General features: G+C 48.7%; 1 protein-coding gene across 14 annotated transcripts in view; it reads right to left on the reverse strand.

Annotated features, from left to right (window-relative positions):
* arvcfb (ARVCF delta catenin family member b) overlaps positions 1 to 20,333 on the reverse strand; it is a 177,645-nt gene that overhangs the window by 57,515 nt on the left and 99,797 nt on the right. For 11 of the 14 annotated variants that reach the window (XM_042100962.1, XM_042100950.1, XM_042100949.1 and 8 more), the window contains 3 exons: positions 12,486 to 12,644; positions 8,964 to 9,104; positions 5,477 to 6,168 (listed from right to left, as the gene is read on the reverse strand). In XM_042100962.1, coding sequence (XP_041956896.1) covers positions 5,477 to 6,168; positions 8,964 to 9,104; positions 12,486 to 12,611 — 959 coding nt within the window. In that variant the 5' untranslated portion in view covers positions 12,612 to 12,644. Of the gene's footprint in view, positions 1 to 5,476; positions 6,169 to 8,963; positions 9,105 to 11,154; positions 11,176 to 12,485; positions 12,645 to 20,333 lie in introns of all 14 variants that reach the window. The other 3 variants (XM_042100960.1, XM_042100958.1, XM_042100957.1) reach the window with 2 other exon arrangements.

Genomic DNA, 20,333 nt, shown 5'->3' on the forward strand with positions numbered 1-20,333 from the left:
CAAGCTGCCCAACCCTCAGTGAGAGCTACAGTGACAGGGGTAGAGGTGCAGCGGGGTGTTCACCTCAGAAAAGAGCCCAGCTGGCGTGTGTGATGTGGGAGATGGACTGATACGACTGAGCGACTGAGGAGAAGGGAGCAGCACGAAACACCAGACATCTGATACACAGCACCAGGAAACGGAGCACAGTGTGTGTGTGAGGGGGGTGGAGGGAAAACACACACACACACACACACACACAGTAAGCAACAGCCGCAAGCCAGGGCTCACAGTCACAGCTGCAACAACAGGTGAAGGCCACCACCAACACCAACATCAAAGCCATGACGGGAGAGGAGTGGAGCCGGCCAAGCCGGACTGGGCTGGGCTAGGCTGGACCAAGGTTGGGTTGGGGTGTATTGGGGCGGCCACTCAAGTTCCTGCTCTGCTGTGGTTTGGCTATGCTGCGGCCGGACGGGGGGCCGAGGCGGACTGGAGTGGACTCACCTGACTGACGGCCTGACAACAAAAGCGCCGCTCAGAGGCGGGCAGCGGGTTTGTTTGGAGTGGCAACAGGATCTCCAGTATCCTCAGTGACCCTCAGTGGGTGTTCAGCTTCACGGCTTCGCGCTGTTGGTCTGCTCTGGCTGCCAGTGTGTGAGCGCATGTGGATAATGTGTGTGTAATGAGTATGTTCCTCTGTGTGTGTGTATGTGTGTGTGTGTGTGTGTGTGTGTGTGTGTGTGTGTGTGTGTGTGTGTGTGTGTGTGTGTGTGTGTGTGTGTGTAAGGTGGGACTGGGGCACATTTAGTGGGGTGGTCTGTCTGGGAGACCGGCAGCTCTGTTTTACAGGCAGTAATAAAACTGCACCCAAAGCCATCTACTGATTAAACCAGTAATTAAGTCACTCAGTGCTGTAAGCCTGCAAGTGGTTGTGTGTGTGTGTGTGTGTGTGTGTGTGTGTGTGTGTGTGTGTGTGTGTGTGTGTGTGTGTGTGTGTGTATATACACACTAATGTGAACCACATAATGTTCCTGAGCTGCACATGATGAATGTGTTTGCAAAAGAAGCATATCTGTGTGTGTGTGTGTGTGTGTGTGTGTGTGTGTGTGTGTGACGGACTGGTTTGGAACTAGAGGAGCTCATCAGAGGTGGACATTAAGAGTGGTGACAGCGCTTTCAGACACCAATTTAAGTTGGCCATGACAAGGGCGGAGCAGAGAGATGGGATATCCTCACAATGATACCCCATTAGCCCAACCCCCTTCACAGGCATCATAAATCTCTCTCTACAACACACACACACACAAATCAACATTAATATACACACAAACACACATTCTCTTTTACACACACAAACACACACCCCATTCTCTATTCTACACTCAAACCCGCACACAAACACAAACACACACCGACACACACACACACACACACACACACACACACACTGAATTCATAAATTGAAATGATTTAGACACAACTGATTCTAGGTGATGCTTTCGGGCGGCCTGATGGGAATGTCAGGATTTGCATTTAAATTGGCGCCATTGTGTGGGCGAAGGCCTGTTATTCACGCAACATTAAAAGCAGCCGCACTCGCGCTCCGGCCAGACACCATGCTCCCACCATGATTACAGGGGCCTGCCACTCACCCCACGATGGAGCCAAACACAAAGGCCTCCATGCCCTTTATATGTGTATGAGTGGGAGGGTCTGTATGTGTGTATATGTATGTATGTATGTGTGTGTGTGTGTGTGAGGGATAGAGTTTATGTACTAGTGAGACATAGACTGCAAAAAGGAGAAAGGAGGCTATGAACACTGCACCATGCATGCATAATATATATAGTAAACATTTGTGCAACTAAAAAATGTATTTCTGCATTATCAATTTTTTTTTTTTTTTTTTTTTAGAGGGGGGGGGGTGCTGATCCCTCCTGTGTGTCCTTCTTGACTTTCCCTTTAGAACAATGATAAAAGGATTAGGTGCTTTGAGAAACGATTCAAGCTCCTGCAACAAAAGCTGCTCGAGTGAGGCTGAGCTTTGAGCTAAAATATTCCGCTTTCTTTGTCTTCTAAAGATGTGTAATTAATTGGTCGGCTCGCAGGTTTTTGTTGTTTTGGGTTAGAGAGAGACAGGGATGGAAAAAAAGAGCAGGTTTGCTGTGCAGCCCTCCCTTTCTTCTCCTAATGAAAGCTCCCCGTTTCCAAAGCACCGCCAGTCCCATGCAATCGCATTTGTTTATTTGCTCATCCCCTTTCATATTAATACAATTAGAGTGTGACCTCTGTTGAGATTCCCCGTCACGCTGTCGGTAAGGTGAGGGTGGAAAGTGGAGCAAGGAAGGGTGGAGCGACAGTGATGGGGGGCCGTGGGAGACTATCAGTGGGCGATCGGTTATCCCGGGGTAATGGGTTATTGAGTAGGCCTGTTATGCTGTCGGCTTTGATGCAGTGGGACTGGGGCCCTGGTGTGAGGTGTCATGTACCATCTCCATTAGGGGAGGGGGACAGAGTGCACATGGAATGGGGGGGTCCACGGGTCGTCTCCTGGGAAGCGATCTCCATTGTGACCCCTCTGCTTCTGCTGCCAGATGACATAGCAGGTGGAATAGATCGGTGAAAAAGCGTGTGTGTATGCAAATAATGTGCATGTGCGTGTGTTGATGGAGAAGGTGGTCAGATCTTGTGGTCACAGAGAGACAGACTGCAGATGCCCACCAAACACACACATGCAGGCACGTACACACAAACACATGCATACACACACACAAATCAAACACACACTCACTCACACAGAGAACCACACACACACACACACACAGTTAAGAGCTCAAAATTGGCTATTAATCACCCTGACAACTGCCCCACACATGCAGGGAGAAAAGATGGAGAACAGGGTAGGTGAGAGAGAGATGGACGAAGTGAGGGAAGAATTGAACAATGGAGGAAGACTGACATGGACAGAAATCCACAGAGAGTCAGCCGCAGAGAGAGAGAGAGAGAGACAGAGGGAAACAGGAGCCAGCATGACAAATAGAGATCAAGCAGCAGAGGTGGAGAAGCAGAGACCCACACAGACAGAAAGAGACAGACACACACACACACACACACACACACACACAGACACGCAGAGACAGACAGACACACACCCACAGTCACACACAGACGCGCAGAGACAGACACACACACAGGGAACAGGAGGGAGGAGGAGAGATGAGGTGTCGCGACACACACTGTTCACCTGGCTCCCTCCACAAAGCACGAAGCCAGAGAGGTGCCCTACAGCGATGGTGGTGGTGTGTGCAGGAGGCCTCACACACAGCACCCACATCTTCATTTACCATTTTCTGCCTAATTGAAGGTTTCCAAACTGTCTGGCGCGATAAGCTGTAATTAAAACACTTCCATTTTTTTGCATTCATTACAGTGATTTCAGCGTAAGACTGTTATTAGAGAGGGGGGGCTGATGGATTTGGAGGGTGTGTGTGTGTGTGTGTGTGTGTGTGTGTGTGTGTGTGTGTGTGTGTGTGTGCAGGGGAAGTGAGTGGCAGGATGTCAGCTGCTAAAAGAGATGCCACTCACTCCAAATATCATGTAGTTGGGAGAGAAATAGAGCGAGGGAGAAAGGGAGGAAGAGATAGAGAGAGAGAGAGAGAGAAAGAGAGAGAGAGGGAGAAATATAGTGGCATGATGAGAGTAAAGGCTTCAGATAGAGAGAAAGCAGCAGAACTTCTCTTTCTCAGAACAATGAGTGTGCCATTCTATCATGACACTTCATTACTGAGCGATCCGTCAGTGTCTCAGCACACACTATGTGCCTCTTACGTGTGTTTGTGCTTACGTGTGTTATCGTCGTCCCTGTGTGTGTTTTCAAACATGTAACAACTGTGACAGACACGGTTAGATTGCTCTCCCCTTCAGAACTGACAGATCCGTGAGTCACATTCTCTGGCAGAGGACGCGTGCGAGAGTGAGTGAATGAACGTGCGTGTGTGTGTGTGTGTGTGTGTGTGTGTGTGTCTGACACTACAGATGGAAGCAGTGATGGAAGGGAAGGGAGACTCATCTGTCTGCTCTCTGTTTTCCTCTCTCATCCCTACACACACACACACTCTCTCTCACACACTCTCTCACACACTCTCTCACACACACACACACACTCAAAAGGTTCTCATGTAGGGCTGTATAAGGGTTAAATAGTAAACCACTGTATGCATCCGCACTACATTTAACATGACAGACAAGCACAGAAAGACTCCCCAAGGGCATCACTCGCTCACAGCCACCAACCAACACCCAGCTTTGAATCTGACCTTCCTTCTCTCTCCTGTAGTCTTCATCTCTCTCCTATCCCCCCTCTCCATCCTTCTCTTTCTCTCTCTCTCCTGTGCTCTTTATCTCCATCCTTTACAGTTGGCTTTGAGCCAGTTTCCTGCCTCAGCACGGGGTGTGGGGGGGCGGGGGGTTGTTGCTAAAAAAAAAAACTTCAATAACTCCATCTGTCACAGATCACTAGTCAAAAAGAAAAGCTCTTCATGGACTAAAAAAAAAAAAAACACCTCCCTCTATCTCTCCACTGAACAGCCAAATGTCAATTTGCTGCAGAAGCTCTTTTGAAAAGGCCCGTGCTGAAAGGCACAGGGCAAGTTTTAGGGCCGGAGTGGAACAACAGCAGCAAGTGGGAATGGCCGTGGATGATGCTAGCATGCACAGACTTCTGCTCTGGGCACTCAGGGGTGATGCTAAGAGGCAGGTTAGCTGCCAGATGGTGCTGGGCGTTACACTGTTAACCAGCTGAAGGTGACCTTTAGCAAAAACCCCTCAGAGAGAGAGAGAGAGAGAGAGAGAGAGAGAGAGAGAGAGAGAGAGAGAAAGAGAGACAGACAGAGAGAGAGAGAGATGGTGGAAGCTTTAACTACTTTATATTTATTCTGCCTCTTGCCCAGTCTACCATTGATTCAATCATACTCCCATTCATTCAATCTCTTTTATTCCTCATTTACTCTCTCCATCATCAGTTGTATCCTGACGGCTATTGTGCTAAATCAATTTGCATTAGAAGTATACTTTCCAGTACCATCAAGTACCATTCCCGTGCCTTCTCGTGACAAAACAACACGTAACTAGATGCATATAGGGTGCACACTATGGTTCACGGAGCATGTTTCCCATTATAGTCTTCAGGCTCCTCATAATAACATGCTTCCCTGTCTGCCTCATATGCATAAGCATCTGTACAATAACACCTCTTCGTTCTTCTAATGAAAAGAGCCAAGCTCTGAGAAACAGCAGTCAGAGTGCTTCACCAAACCAATCATATAAAAGTGACTTATTTCCAAGTACCTCTGCTCTCAAGGAGGAAATGAAGTGTTGAGTCATTATGCACTTCTAAAGGCACTCCTTAGTGCAGCAAATCAACTACTGCGATGCAGTATGATTATTGAGAACATATTCGTCTTGGTAAAAATAGAATAAATATGTGTCCACTCACCTGATGCGGGGTCCATCTCTGATCGGCTCCCTCATGGTGCGTCCGCGGTCGGCGGCGCCTAGGGTGCGTCGGTTGGCGGTGGAGTAGTCGGGCTCCAGCTCGTAGGGCTCCTCGTCGTCGGGGCCCAGGCTGCGGCGGTCGTCCTCCAGGCCGTAGGGCTCAGGCTGGAAACGCTCGGGCTGCGAGCGGTTCAGGTCGACCGTGCTGCTGCCCATGGGCACCTGCGGCTGGGCCACGTGGCCGTAGTCGTCCTTGCGGTGGGGCAGCGTGTAGCTGTTCTCAGGCCGGTATCCGCCGCCGCCGGCCATGTAGGGCGGATAGCGTGCCGGCGGCCGGTAGTTGAGGCCGCGCGACAGGCTTCCGTAGTTTTCAGCAATGTCGCCGTAGCCATCGTGCAGGCCGTAGTGGTGGTGTCCTCCACCGAGGGTGCCGACGACGCTGCCGCCGTACTGGCTGTTGGGCGTGTCGCCGTACGAGTCGCCGCTGATGTAGGAGGAGTTGTTGTAGGAGCGCCCGAGCGTGGAACTGGCCTGCGGCGTGATGTAGCGGTCGCCGTTCTTCAGGTAACGCCGGTCAATGGAGTCTGTGTAGCTGCCCAGCGGCGAGGAGCCCTCGGGCAGCGGCAGGCCATCCGGCCCCAGCGGAACCTGCCGGACCGTCCGCGTGGTCACGGTCTTCACCGTCTTAGTCACCTGCAAGGGAGAGACTCGAGCATCAGACGCATGCCAATGACACATGCTAACAAAAGCAGGCAGAGAGCTTGGACTGAAGCAGCGATAATGAAATGCTCCACTCAAGCACTGTAAACTTCACACAAACTGAGCAAAACCAAGCTGCAAGTCACACACACACACACACACACACACACACACACACACACACACACACACGTTACGTTCAACTGCCCTTTTTTATACGAGAGGCAGCTGAAGGTAATGAAGACAACATCACTGCACTCACTGTAAAGAGTGTGCAGTTTGTTTACACTGCTGGTTTACACAAGACTGCAGGCACTGTCGATGTAGGACCATGCATGGCTGGATGTTAAGGCAGACACATGAGATGCCTCCCTAAAGTCCCCTTGTGTTTAAAGTAACAAAGCAAAACACAACTGTGAACAGTGTGGAGAAATAACTGTTAGTTTAGTGATAATTTATCTCCCATAAGAGGCTACTGCTTTGTGTCTGGCCACTGCAGTTCAGCACTGTAACGATAATGGAACTCGACACCTATTACACTGGGGAGCTCTCATCAGACACAAACACATCATAAACACGCTCACACACACAAACTTTGGATGGTGCTTGTTGCTAAAGCGACTAGCTGACAAGCAATTACCAGAGCTGCTTATGGGCGGGAGGATAACTGAGCGGGGCATCAGTCGGTGAGCCGCGGTGAAACCGCAAGAAGCCCGGCACCTATGTTTTTTCCCGAACAGCCGAGCCGCTCTCTAATAGGCTGTCAGTGCACCCCTCTCCAGCCCTGATCACTTGCTTTGAGGCCCAGAAGTCTGGGTGGTCTCCGGTCTAAATTGCTTTCCTGCTCCATCAATTCCCACCGCCTCTGATCCAGCGACAACAAAAATGTCCAGCTGTCAAAAAGGGGAAGCTTTTCGACTGCTCAATCTGCTAAGTCGGTGAAGTTTTTTCCTTTTTCTGTCTTTCTTTCTTTTTAATATCCAGCAGCTGCGATAATTGGGTATTTCGTCTGTGGTTGTAAATTCATCTTGCAAAATTAATGAGGTTGATAACAATTAATCATCATCGGATTGCAGGCCCCCATGTCTGCCGGGTGAGCCGGCTCTGGCCTGTCGAGGTGTGTGACCGCTAGTCATCACTAGCTGCACCATTTGCACCTCTATTGCTCTCTCTCTGTCTCGCTCTCTCTCTCTCTCTCCAATTTTTCTACTGGCTTTGCTTCAATTACATTCACCCTCAACATACCTCACCCATTTACTGAACCAACACAAGACATTCTGCGTGTTACTGGGGGTTAAAGGTAAATAATACACTTCTACACTCAACTTCCAACTAAGAGACATATCATGGGGTGAGTTAGCATGCACATTAGAGTATATAAATCAGACAGCTTCTCCACTAGCCTTTCATGGAAGGTAGTTCGTTCTAGACTTATGGTAAAGAATGTTGGTTCATGTCAAGTCAAGGCCCATTTCTTCTTTGACAAATTTCTGTTTTATTTCCCTGCACTGAAAATGCTTAACTGCCGTCAAAGGTTTTATAAAACACTGCACTTGTTACGGTCTAACGGTTCCCCTTTGCGTGACTACTCGTTTATATATAAATTCCCTTTCATGTTGAAAATGAGGGGCTTGTCTGATGTCTAGCTTTGATGAGAGCACTATGGTGTGAACGACTACCAACCCTTTAATAACAGGCCAGTGCTACCATGCTGCCTTATTAGGGCGTGGCACTGACATTCATTTGGGCTCAGGAAGGCTCAGGCACAGACTGGATCAAGAGCACCAAATAAAGGTTTTCATACCAGGTGTCAAAGCTAGAGGAAGAGTTTCACAAGAGTAAAGTATATGGCTCTAGTGAACTAGTTTGTATGGATTATGAAAGAAAAACTATGCTGAAAATTATATTAGATTTTTGAACATGATTTGAGGAGAAACAGACCCCATAGCTCCACTGTATAATATAATAGACAGTCTGTTAACAGTGCCATGGGTCTCTCTCTCTCTCTCTCTCTCTCTCTCTCTCTCTCTCTCTCTCTCTCTCTCTCTCTCTCACAGGAGGTTTGGGGTGGAAAAAGAGGCCTGCCACGGCACCACATCACGACTGGCACGCTTCAGACCGGACCACTCCCTCTCTGTGTGCCTGAGCCGCCCGCCTACTGCTTGACTGCGTCGACACCGCACACATGCAACGGTATCCGCCGGCTCTCAAACACACTTTGATCGGCTGCCGAGGAGCGATCGCTCTGCACGCACGAGGGAAATGGCGGTGGCAGTGGCGGTGGTGGCACTCCTGCTAGGCCTTTCAACATTTTCCTGTGTAGCACAGGGACTCTGGGGCTCACCAGCGAGTCTACAGGAACATCTACAAAAAAAAAAAAAAAAGAAAACTCACAAGAGGAGCCTCTCAACGCCGGCACACATCAAGGCTTCTGCCGAGAGCGGGTCGCAGAGCTTGTGGACTCGTTTGACAGCGGTGGTGCGCGCGAGTGTGTGTGTGTGGAGTGTGGGCACATTCTTTAAGAAAGAGGCACAGGCGCTTGCATGTTAGACTGTTATGGAGGAGGGTTTTCAAGGGCAGGCGTCACACTCAAGACTTTACAGTGCAGTAAGGGTTTTTCACGATCACTGTGGTATTCGTTTTAATAGCCCAGGGCACCACACCAGCTGTGAGTTAGGGTTACTGTTAGCAGGGGGAGGGAAGGAGGGAGAGGAGGAAGAGGAGGAAGAGGAGGGAGGAGAGGGCGGGGTTCAAGGCCAAAGCAAAGCAGCGAGCGAGCGTCTCTTTACTGGCTCTGCCTCGGACGGAGTGGGTGTGGGTGTAGGGGAGGGCGTGGGAATGGGCGTGGTCAGTTTGGAGTCGCCGAGGCTCTCGGCCAGGCCCACGGGCAGGTAGGTGCGGCGCGTGATCGTTTTGACGACCTTGGTCACCTGTGGTACAAGAAGAAGTGCGCCAGTAGTTGGAGGAGGAGGAGGAGGAGGAGGAAGAGGAACAGCAGAAAAAATGGAAACAAGCACACTGAAGACACACAGCACACAGTGACACACAGTTAGATATACTCGTTGGCTGACCCCCTTATCTTGCGGATACATTCTTACGAGTTGCGCGTGTGCTAGCACATAGTGTATTCCACCGCACATCAGCTCTCAAATCGCTCACCCTAGTTTTTATTCAAAGGCTGTTTTGCATGTAATTGGGCCAACAGCTTTCTCTCCCCCCCCCCTCCCTCTTGGCTCTGTAGAAATGATTTGTCGAGGCAAAGCAGCCTCAAGAACAGAACTAAGATTTTTCAAAACTTGACCTCATTTTTAAAAAAAAAGAAAAGAAAAGAAAAAAAAAAATCGGTTCATCGTTTCAGTAAACACTGTTCCAGGTAAAAAAAAAAATCAGAAAATGCCAAAGGGAAGAGACGCTAAACACACACACACACCAAGCTGGGATGGCGAGATGGACACGAAGCCTCCACTTACCCCGGCCGGCACATGCACAAGGACCTGCACCTGACTCGTGTGATTCATTTGGCCGTTTAGCATTTAGATTGCTGCTTAGCAGCGGCCGTTCCAAATACACCTATCTGCCAGCTCCATTTACTGCCGTTTCCCTCAGCTGTGACACGTAATGAGTGCATCTAAACAGACACACACAAGGGGGAAAAACATCCGTGTGTCTTGTTGCTTGCTGGTTGGTTTCAATGGACTAGGCCCCAACTGCTAGTCTTCCGCTTTGCCGTCAAGATACCATCCCGGTGCAATCCTCTCAGAAGCCTCTCGGAATTCCCAAAACTTTTACCATTTATTCATTTAGTAGATGCTTTTATCCAAACAAGGCAAATCTGCATTACCCATTATTTCAGGATTTTTCAAGTAAAAAAATTAATTCTCAACATCACCATGGGCCTCCAACTTTTTTCAAGGGTCACTTCATGGGCTTAATGCACTGGTTTGGAGATCTCCTTAATAAACTGAAATCTTGCCTTTTCATATACTTAAAATGGTGTTCTCCAATGATGTGCAGGCAGCTGCTGGTTATAGGGGTTGCTATGTGGTTTTCATACAGGAGGCCATCAATCCATATACATTCTACATAGGAGATTACACCTTGTGGACAAATCTGTGAAACATGTGCTTTGTCTGCCCTTTAGCCAGTTGCATGTTATCCGAGATGTGCTCCCGTCTCATCGCCATGATAAGGGATTGAATGGAGATTAATCTCTCTCTTTCCCTCTCAAAACCTCTCGCTGATTGAAAGCGACTACCAAACAACAGATCAACTCTTCATCTATTGCTGTACACAACAAATAAAGATGCTAAACATGGCTGAAAGTACATTCACTATGCCTGGGCAAGGTGTGTGTTCAGGGAACAGTGGTAACAAACAAATAAAAATGCTAATCAGATCTGATCATGCATTCACTGTTCCTGGGTGTCCTGGGAACACGGAGAGAATTTCAATGGAGGCTTCAGTTCTGTTGGAGAGTGATTGAAAAAGTCAAGGCAAGTCGCTCCACTCTGCGGCCATCTTGTAACACACTTTGGGCAGCTATTTTCCTTTTCAAGTAAGTGGGAAGACATACAGGAAGGGGCGAGATATGTGTAGAGACTACTTCCACATTGGTGTTACAAGCTAACCCCATGCATTTCTATGGATATGTTTTGAGTGCTGTGTCTCCTCAAAAGAAAGTATCTGGCGATTGTATGGCCTTGCTTAACCTAGCCTAGCCTCGATTCTGTTCAGCTTGACCCGGCGCAATTTCCATTCGTCCCTGACACAAGTGGTCTCTGGGCAAGGTGATTGGCTGAATCATGTTGACACAGGCTGGCGCTCAGCAGGGGTGGGGATGGGTGGAGGGTGGAGGCTCTGTTGTGACAGACTGGAGACATGGGAAGCTGTGCACACAGGGTGGAGTGGAGCTGCTCGCGGGTGGGGGCTGGATGGGGACAGCCTGGATGGTGAGTGACGGCAAAACGGCTTCAAACTCACCTTGGCGTTAGCGGGAAAATCCTTTTTTTTTTGCCCCACCCCACCCAAGACACAATAAAACAAAGGTAACGTGAAATCAAGAGAGGGTCTACACACTGACACTAACACAGGGACAAATTGTATGATACCCGTGGGTGACAACCTACAACCATTGATGGAAATGCATAATAATTTAAAAAACTGTCCCTATTACAGTACATTAACCTTCAGGCATTTGAACTCAAAGTGCATAAATAACATGCAATTGTATAATTTTTTGGGAAATTACACCACATATTGGACAGGGTGATAGACAGTTTAATCCAACACAGGCTTTCCAATATAATTGGATTTGGAATAGAAATTCATGATTGTGCCAAAATTTTGAAAACTTTATGAAGCAACGGTAAATTAGGTCTTGAGTTTTTACAGATCCCCTTCATTTCAACTTCTGGCAAGGCTTTAGGACATTCTCCAGATATTATTCAAATGTTTTAGAGTCTAAAAAGCCTTAGAGTGTAGTGTTTTAGTGTAATCTAAATATTTCAGCCTTAAAAAAACTGACCTGCAGTTGAACCAATTGGAGTGAACCTACTCAACCTCACTGGCACGCTCACATTTCAGCTGTGGTCGGCCCTGGAACTTTCTAGAATTATTTGGCCTTTCACAATTGCACGGTCATCAGTGGTGAGTGCGTGAGTGAGTGAGTGATGTGCATTCCCGTCCCGCGCCGTGACAATTCACTTTCAGGAAGCCCCTGAGTCAGCACCGTATCCTAGGTGACCTCCCTCAATCACCATTCACACCACACAGTGCCCATTCTCGACCCGCTAATCCAGCAATCCACAACAAACACACAAGCGCGCGTGCGCCTCTCAACTCTCGACTCCCGCTAATTTTTCCCCTCACACAAAAACAGTTCAGGACTTGCCGAGCACTGCTAATGAAGATATTAATATTTCTTCTCATCAGTGGCCTCCTGCTGTCTGAAAAGTATGCATAATATATCGGCCTCCTACACTGGGATGCTGGGACGACATTAAAAATCAGATTAACACTTTTATTGGCATTATTAACTCCCCCTGCATCCTTCTCCAATATCCATGTCTATGAGGGCATCAGATGGGTTCATCTTTGATCAACAGAGGGCTTGATTTGGGCATATCATTACTATTTCACTATCTGATATGGTCCCTGATTAAATAATGCAATAACAACCCCTGGTGGGATCGTTGGACCAGCGGCCTGTGATAAATTCCAGGATCGTGATTACAGAGACGTATCGTCTGCTTAAGATGTGAAACATGTGTCCATAACAACACATTGAGGTGAGGAGGGGAGAGGGGGAGTACCTTGGTCTCTGTGCGGCGCGTGGTTCCATCCTCGGAGGTGACCACGGACACGTGGGAAGTGGGCGTGCCTGGGTCCTCCTCGATGGTGACCGTCTCCTCCACCATCTCCTGCGGCTCCTGCATCATGGCCAGAGACGTCTGGTTACTGGGGCTCTGCTCCTGCAGAGAAAGAGAGAGAGAGAGAGAGCGGTTAAGGGTGATTGGGAGCAGTGCTGTGGGATATGAAACTGCAGTCATAAGGCAGTGAGGCGGCCTGGAGCAAAGGCAGAGGGAGGGAGAGAGGGAGAGAGGGAGGGAGGGAGGGCAGGCCGACGTTCAGACGTGGTGAGGCAAACACACCAGCTGAAGCACATTCATATATTATTCAGCCAGTGATTTATGAGTACCGGCTAAGGTGGCTGGAAACTAAACGGCTCCCTGAGCTCCGGCAGCGCTCTTACCTGACCTGGTGTGCGTGACTGAGGGTGAGGGACCGCCGGACGTCCGTCATCCTCAACACACAACATCCGGCTAAAGAGTCAGCCCCCCGTCCCCCCTGACCCTACTCCCCAGTCCCCTCTTTAATTAGAAGGAAAAGGAAGTTCGAGCATTCTGGGATATGCATAATAAACAACAACAGCAACAAAGCCAATTAGACCGGACAGAAAACAAATAGTACAAAGTCCAGTGCTGTCGTGACATTTTGTGCCAGGGAGTGTTTGCAATGACAAACAAGCTATGGCACCACTGGCACGCGATAGGACGATGCCAGGAAGGGCTGTGGCTGGGTTCTCGGCACACTCCCCTACACACAAACACACACACTCCCCTAAACACACTCACCCACACACAACACACACACACACACACACACACTTCCATCCGCCTTCGAGTGCGCTAACAAGCTGGCTCCTCCTCATCGATTAGCCAGTTGGGGACTTCAAAGTCTCAGTGAGGCCTGATTGATTTGTTGCCCGTCTTGCTGATCACTCGTTTTGCAATCGCTTTCATGCTCTTCCTCTCTCGGAGCGTCTGGGCCAGTTGTGGACCACACCCGGACGCTCTGTGGAGGCCACAAAGTCGGATGAAACTTTTCAGCTCTTCCACTTTGGCCAAAGCTTGCTAAATTATAGTTTTAATTGGAAGTGTTAAGTAATTTTCTGCTGTGCCATGTGTCAGCTTTCCATTACTGAAACTAATGACTGGGAAAACTACGAGATGGTAAAGTGCCTTCACCACTAAACTGACTAAACTGACATTTTGAAGAACGAGAAAAAAAAACTATCAATCTTACGAAGTCACCTTTAGTTAATTACAGACTATCTTTCCAGAAGGAAGAAATAATTTATTCAACAATAGGGTACTTTTTCACCCCATTTTGAAAAGTAACCCTTCCAATAACTTCTTTCAGGGGACTAAAGAGCCTTTTCATTAGCAAGAGTTCAGCACGCGGAGACCTCCTACTGTGACGCCTGAAAACATCTTAAATTCAGCCCATTTATCAGCCCCTCTGCTAATGACGACACAGTCGAGAAGTCACCCTACTCTGGGCATAATTTCCCCAAAGTTGAGCAGGCTCCACTAACACAGAAAAAGGTGCTGCCTGTGTCTTTTAAAAAGTTAGAATAAGTTATTGAAGAAGCCTATCTACTACTGCTCACCGAGGCCTAGCTTTCCAGGGCTCAAAATAACACGTTAAGAGACTTGGAAGGAACCTTTCTCACGGAAGCACATTCAGGAGGTGCTCTGCTTGAATGGCCAGACATATCTGATCCAAGGACCTGGTGAGTTCGCTACACTCATCCCTTTGCTATGCGAACACAGGGCCTGTCAGTTCGAATCTCACGCCACCCTGGAGAACCCTCCCGACTCACACAATCCTGCCGTGGCTGGCGGCCAGAGAAGCTCTAATTCCTGGCAGGGTTGTGAGACATTGGGGGCATCACCAAAATGAGACTTTCAAATAAGGGTGGCCTCCCCGTCCGGCTGACTCACACCAACAGTGCTTCACTTCAGCGTCCACTCTCTCAGTAGGGCACTCAGGCCTCAGACATGACACATAAATGGATACAGTCAGCTCCGGGGAGGCGAGGACCTGGCTACATTATTGAAACGCACACCTCGAATCTAAAGACAGGTGGGAGGAGGGACACTTTTATACCCAAGTCAAGGCCCAGTGAGTTCATAGCTCCACTGCTTTTAGTGTCTTGTCTTTGGTGTCCAACTGGAAAATTGTTCATTATGTAAGCGCATATTTTCTGGCTCGGCAGTTCTAATTTGGCTTCAATTACTCAACCATCAGAATGCAAATCTAATCAACCCAATCCCCAGTGTTGCAATCACTGATACTGTAATCCATAAAAACACACCACAAACTAAATAAATAAATAAATAAAACCATTCTTCCCTCATGCCTAAAACATTCCTTCACTGAACACTCCAATTGATGTTTGTAAGGAGGCACTGTATGTGTTGCGAGCCTTCGGGTTAAAGGTAACCCTTGAACTCCAGACCAGTGAGTTTCTGAGAGGGCACATAACTGGAGAAGGTGCTGGAGGCCAAATGGAGGTCATCACACCCAGACCTGATGGGTCAGAGGAGTCACTAAAAGGTACACTTACTCATGCGCATATTTGTGCCGAGGTCCAGGGTTGCCATGGGGAACAAAAATGCCAAAGCGTGACTCCGAAAGACCTTTTGCCGTACACGAGACAATGTGAAATAGTTGCGTGCTTACCAAACTGTCGGAAGGTCAAACGATTGCCACTCAGCTGCCCACATTGCTTTTGTTTTTAACACTGGACGACAGAAACTTTTTCAGAGTGCAAAACAGTCTTTTGGCATGAAGAAAAACAAAAGTTATCTCTCCATCGGTTTGACAGTGAAGGATACAGCCACAAGGCAGGTCACGGGCTGGTTACAACCACCGCTGAATTCCAAGTCTATATGGAGGATCCCACTCACCACATAGTGCACAGGCTGCCCTCTCCCTCCCTATACATGGAGCTTTCAGCTGCTAATATTTCATACAGACGATGGACTGGTGAACAAGTAGGGAATACATGTAGATGTGTGCGTGTATACTGTACAACTGTGGATCTACATATATTACATTACATTACATTACATTTGGCTGACGCTTTTTTAACCAAAGCGACTAACAACATGGTAAACAGTAAGTTTTAGAACAATTCTCACAATTTTAGGACAGTTTAAAAAAAAACACATTAGAGTACAGTAAGAATAAGTGCGTCGGTGAGTGCTGTATTTTAACAGTTACTTGTCAGTTTAACGGCTGGTGAGTGCTAGGATCAGTAAGACTTGTTGTAAGTGTTGCTATGAGAGTAGATGTTCTCTAAAGAGCTGGGTCTTCAGGAGTTTTTTGAAAGTGGAAAAGGATGTCCCTGCCCTTGTAGGAACTGGCAGTGTGTTCCACCAACGAGGAACAACAGATGAGAAAAGTTTGGATTGGCTTGAGCGTACCGGTGGTAGAGCTAGACGTCGTTTGTCAGAGGAGCGCAGCGGTCTGGAGGTAGTGTAAGTCTGTATGAGGGCATTCAAGTAGGTACATATATACATATATACATATATACGCATGAGTGAGGGAACACAAGTACATGAGTGGGGGTGTCTGTAAACATGTGTGGGAGGGTAGTCACATGCATGTGTGTGTGTGTGTGTGTGTGTGTGTGTGTGTGTGTGTGTGTGTGTGTGTGTGTGTGTGTGTGTGTGTGTGTGTATAACCAATATGGCCTCTCCTCACCCTTTCAAAAAACCCTCACTCCAGCAGACAGCCCAGGTTTTTGTGCTCATAAAGTTCACAAGTTTCTTTTTTCTCTCTTGTATTCCATTTGCAGGCTGCGCCTCTGTGTTCCAGAGTATTCTTTCTTTCTCACTGTTCGCCCCCTGCTCCCTGTTTGTCAGTGCAGGGGCCTCAGGCTTTGGCTGACAGGATTCATAAGTGCCTGCCAGACGTCTCGCTGCTCCATTAAGATGGTACTGTGAAATCTGAGTGTTCGGTCCCAAGAATTCACTCGTCAGCGCGGTAACCTTGGCAACTCGGGAAAAATGCCACCAGTTAACGGCCTCTCTTGAGTGCCTGTGAACTTCCTCGCACGTCGGGGGTGAGAACCAACTACCACTTCTGGGCGTTGTTGTGTTTGGAATTATTCATAACACTAAATAAGTCAATAAGCAGATAAATAAATAAACATGCCCAATATTACACTTTTTCTTGCACTCCATCACGAATCCCACCCAGAGGTGCATTATGAAGAAGGCAATTTCATAATGTGCACTGAGTGCAGACGCAGCGAGTTCATTTCACACATTTTTGCGGCGGAAAACAAGAGGAAAAAATGAGGTGAGTGAGGAGAGAAGCAGAGGCTAATACGTAGACAAGGCCCCACCGTCTCGTCTCCTCTCGGCGCGGTTCAAACGGGGCCCCCGCCGCGAAAGAGAGCGGCTGGTGGACCAGGAGAAAACGGAGGAGCGAGAGGCTGCTGTGGCCTCTGTGTCTGCTGTGGCTGCTACAGCAGCCCTCAGCTTCTAAAGCTTGTTTGATGTCCTGAAAACTGGAGCAGAACCACACACACACACACAGATGCACACATATGCACACACACTGACACACAGACACACACAGATGCACACATATGCACACACACTGACACACAGACACACACACACACACAGGCAGGCAACAGCAAGCCACCCACGGCAAACAAACACCATCGGCTGCACACAGCAAGTCCCCCCCCCCCCCCCCCCCCCTTGCCCACGGGCAATAAGACAATGGCATCGCCATCACACAGCCCATCACAGCGTCAACACAAAGCCTTCCAACGCAACCCACCACACACTGGCAGCCATCCATACACTAACCACACACAAAACAAAGTGTTGACAACATACGCTTCAGTCAGTAAATACAAATATGTCAACAACGGCTGGTTTAACCCAACGTGGAATGGCATGCAGTGCGACAAGAGAAACAACGAAAGTGAATACACAAATATTTACGGGGGAACAGGGGAGAGGACATTAAGCAGAATAAATAACAGTTTGACAAATGCTGGCATTAGTGTCCACGCTAGCGCGACAGGCCTGTGAGTGATTGCTTTTTTGGATGCGCACATCTCGTAAATACCTCGGCTCACCACTGTCTCAGAGTTACAGCGAGGGATACCGCTGGGCCCGAGCAGCTGTCGAAGGGGAGGCTTTCCAAACCGTCTTCCAGGAGAGACCGGGTTTGTGGAAGGAGGAAATCTGTGGAGGATTTGTCACCGTTCCCAGTTTATGCCAATCGCAATCTCCTCCCCATCACCTGGGCTTGTGCCTCATCTCTCTCTCTCTCCCTCTCTCTCGCTCTCTACCTCCCTCCCTCCGTTTTTCTAAGACAGGCGCTGTGTTCTGCTCAGAGCTCTAACAGGATTTGAGCCAGGAGCAGAGCCAGCAATCATTACAGGGCTCTTACACAATTAATCCCCTCCGCAAAGAGCATTTGGGTAACCTTGGGTCGCCCAATTTCCCATCATGCCTTCTGTTCAACCGGCTGCCCTCGTGGCATCCATCAATTTGGGGCGAGTCATGCGGACAGGGGGAATGTAGAGTCGATAGAGGAACAAACAAACAAATAAATAAATAAATAAATAAATAAATAAATAAACAAATAAACAAACAAAAGTAAATTCTCCGAGAGGGGGAGGGATTGTGGAGTAAGCCAACTTTAATTGCAGAGAAGAGTGGGATGGGGTTCTATGGGAGGTCTATGCTGTGGGAGGAAGTCACCAGGAGGAAGTGAAACCAGAGGAGCCTCGCAAAATGTGCGGGCAGTGGCCCAGTGCGACACACTTCTCCCGGCCAGACAGACTCTGCCGGACACCATATCCTAACTCTGGGCCAAGAGGGGGGGCTCGATTTCAGCTGGACCGTGGCCCCTGGCTCCTGGCTGCCGCCCACTCAGTCCAAATGTGTAAGACAGGACAAGCAGGCAGGCCAAGGTGGTGGTGGTGGTACGATCTGGCTACTCAGGGGGGCATCACGTGACAGCCCACAGCACCAGGGACAGCTGCTTCTAGAAGCCAGACCCAAAGCCATGAGCGGCAAAGCAAGCATGGGCCAATGGGCAGAAATGCAGAGGGGATAAAGGGGAAGAGATTGAAGTAAAGTTAAAAGACTAACAAAAAAAAAAACCTTCTCGGACAAAGCAACAAAGCATTATGGGATGTCTAATCTCCCCAGGCCCGCTGTGTGATCACCAGCCAAATCTGAGCTCTCTCATCTCCTTCATGCATGGCGAGCTCATTTCACCAGCGCCCATCTCTGCTCCTGCATACACCACCACTCTCTCTCTCTCTCTCTCTCTACATCTCTCTCTCGCCCACCTCCCTCTATACTCTCTCCACCTCTCTCTCTACATCTCTCGCTCTCTCTCTCCACCTCTCTCTACATCTCTCTCTCTTTCCCTGTCCCTCTCATCTCTCTCTGTCTCTCTCATAGCGGACTCCAAGAAGCCTCTCTCCGATGCCATCCCTGACCACCCCCTTTTGTTCCTTTGTTTTTAGAGGCCCACATTCTGGCCAGCAGGGAGAGAGAATGACAGACAGAAAGGGGGAGGTGGATGGATACAACGGTTGACTGAACACAAGGCCAGCCGTGGTGTTGGAAAGACACTGAGAGCAAACAAGCAGATTAGCATCTAACACATCATGTTCAACCGCAAGGTGGTTGCCCCGCAATCTGAATGCTAAAAAAAAAAAAGAAATAACCCCCCCCCCCCTTGCCCCTGAAAAGCTGCTTACGCTTTCATTTTCGTGACCACAAACACGGTAGGTTTCACGGTGTGCCACAGTCTTTAAACAACACCATCAGAACATGTTTAGTCATGGTCATGGCAACTTCCACAAGCCCCCCCCCCCCCACACACACACACACACACACCCACCACCACCCCCAAGTTAATGAGCTGAAAAATATTTTTGAAACAGTCGTTCCCAGCATATGGAACGAATTATGCAGTGCATCACGGCATTCACACACTCCCACTCACCCCCGTCCCCCAATCCCGCCACCCCCCCTCACATTCCCCAGCACTGCACTGCAGGGCTACGGAGCCAGGGCCACAGCCACGGCACTCGCTACTCTCACTCGCTCGCTCTCTGCACTGATGTGATGTGCATGGAGAGCCATCACTCTGGTATGCAGTGGCAGGGCTTTTGGGCTCGGGCAGTCCGGAACCAACATGGAGGAGGAAAAATAAGTACTCGGTCTCGCTCGGGGGGCCCAGGGCCCTGCAGTCCAACCGCAGAGGAGCCAGAGAGAGAGAGAGAGAGAGAGAGAGAGAGAGAGAGAGAGAGAGAGAGAGAGAGAGACAGCAGACCACAGCAGAAGAATCTGCTCACATCAGATTCATTTCCAGCCAAACAATAGAGGAGGGGAATGGGAACTTGCGGGGGGTGGGGGGTGGGGGGGGCTCATAGCAGGGTTATTTGTTTGCTTTAGGGGTGCGGGGGAAGAGAAGGGAAAGAAGAATTTGCCACTGGAGAGAGATTAGTGGCAGCAGTAAGCGAAGGGAGGGACTCTATGCATACGTGGAGTGTCTGTCTGTTGGTGTGTGTGTGTGTGTGTGTGTGTGTGTGTGAGAGAGAGAGAAGATTGTGAGAGAGGGTATGTATGTTGTGGCTGTATATGTAAGTAAATATATACAATCCTAAAATAGGCATGATGAAATGTACACATGATATTTATGTATGAGTGTGTGCGAATGTTTGTAAGGTAATTTGTACACTAGCATGTGGAACAAAAGGGATGATTATTTATCTGTGTAGAGATGTGTATGTGTGATTGTATCTGTGTGTGTAACTCTGG

This window comes from Alosa sapidissima, chromosome 8 (genome assembly GCF_018492685.1).
Source record: "Alosa sapidissima isolate fAloSap1 chromosome 8, fAloSap1.pri, whole genome shotgun sequence".
In the NCBI taxonomy this organism is placed as follows: domain Eukaryota; kingdom Metazoa; phylum Chordata; class Actinopteri; order Clupeiformes; family Clupeidae; genus Alosa; species Alosa sapidissima.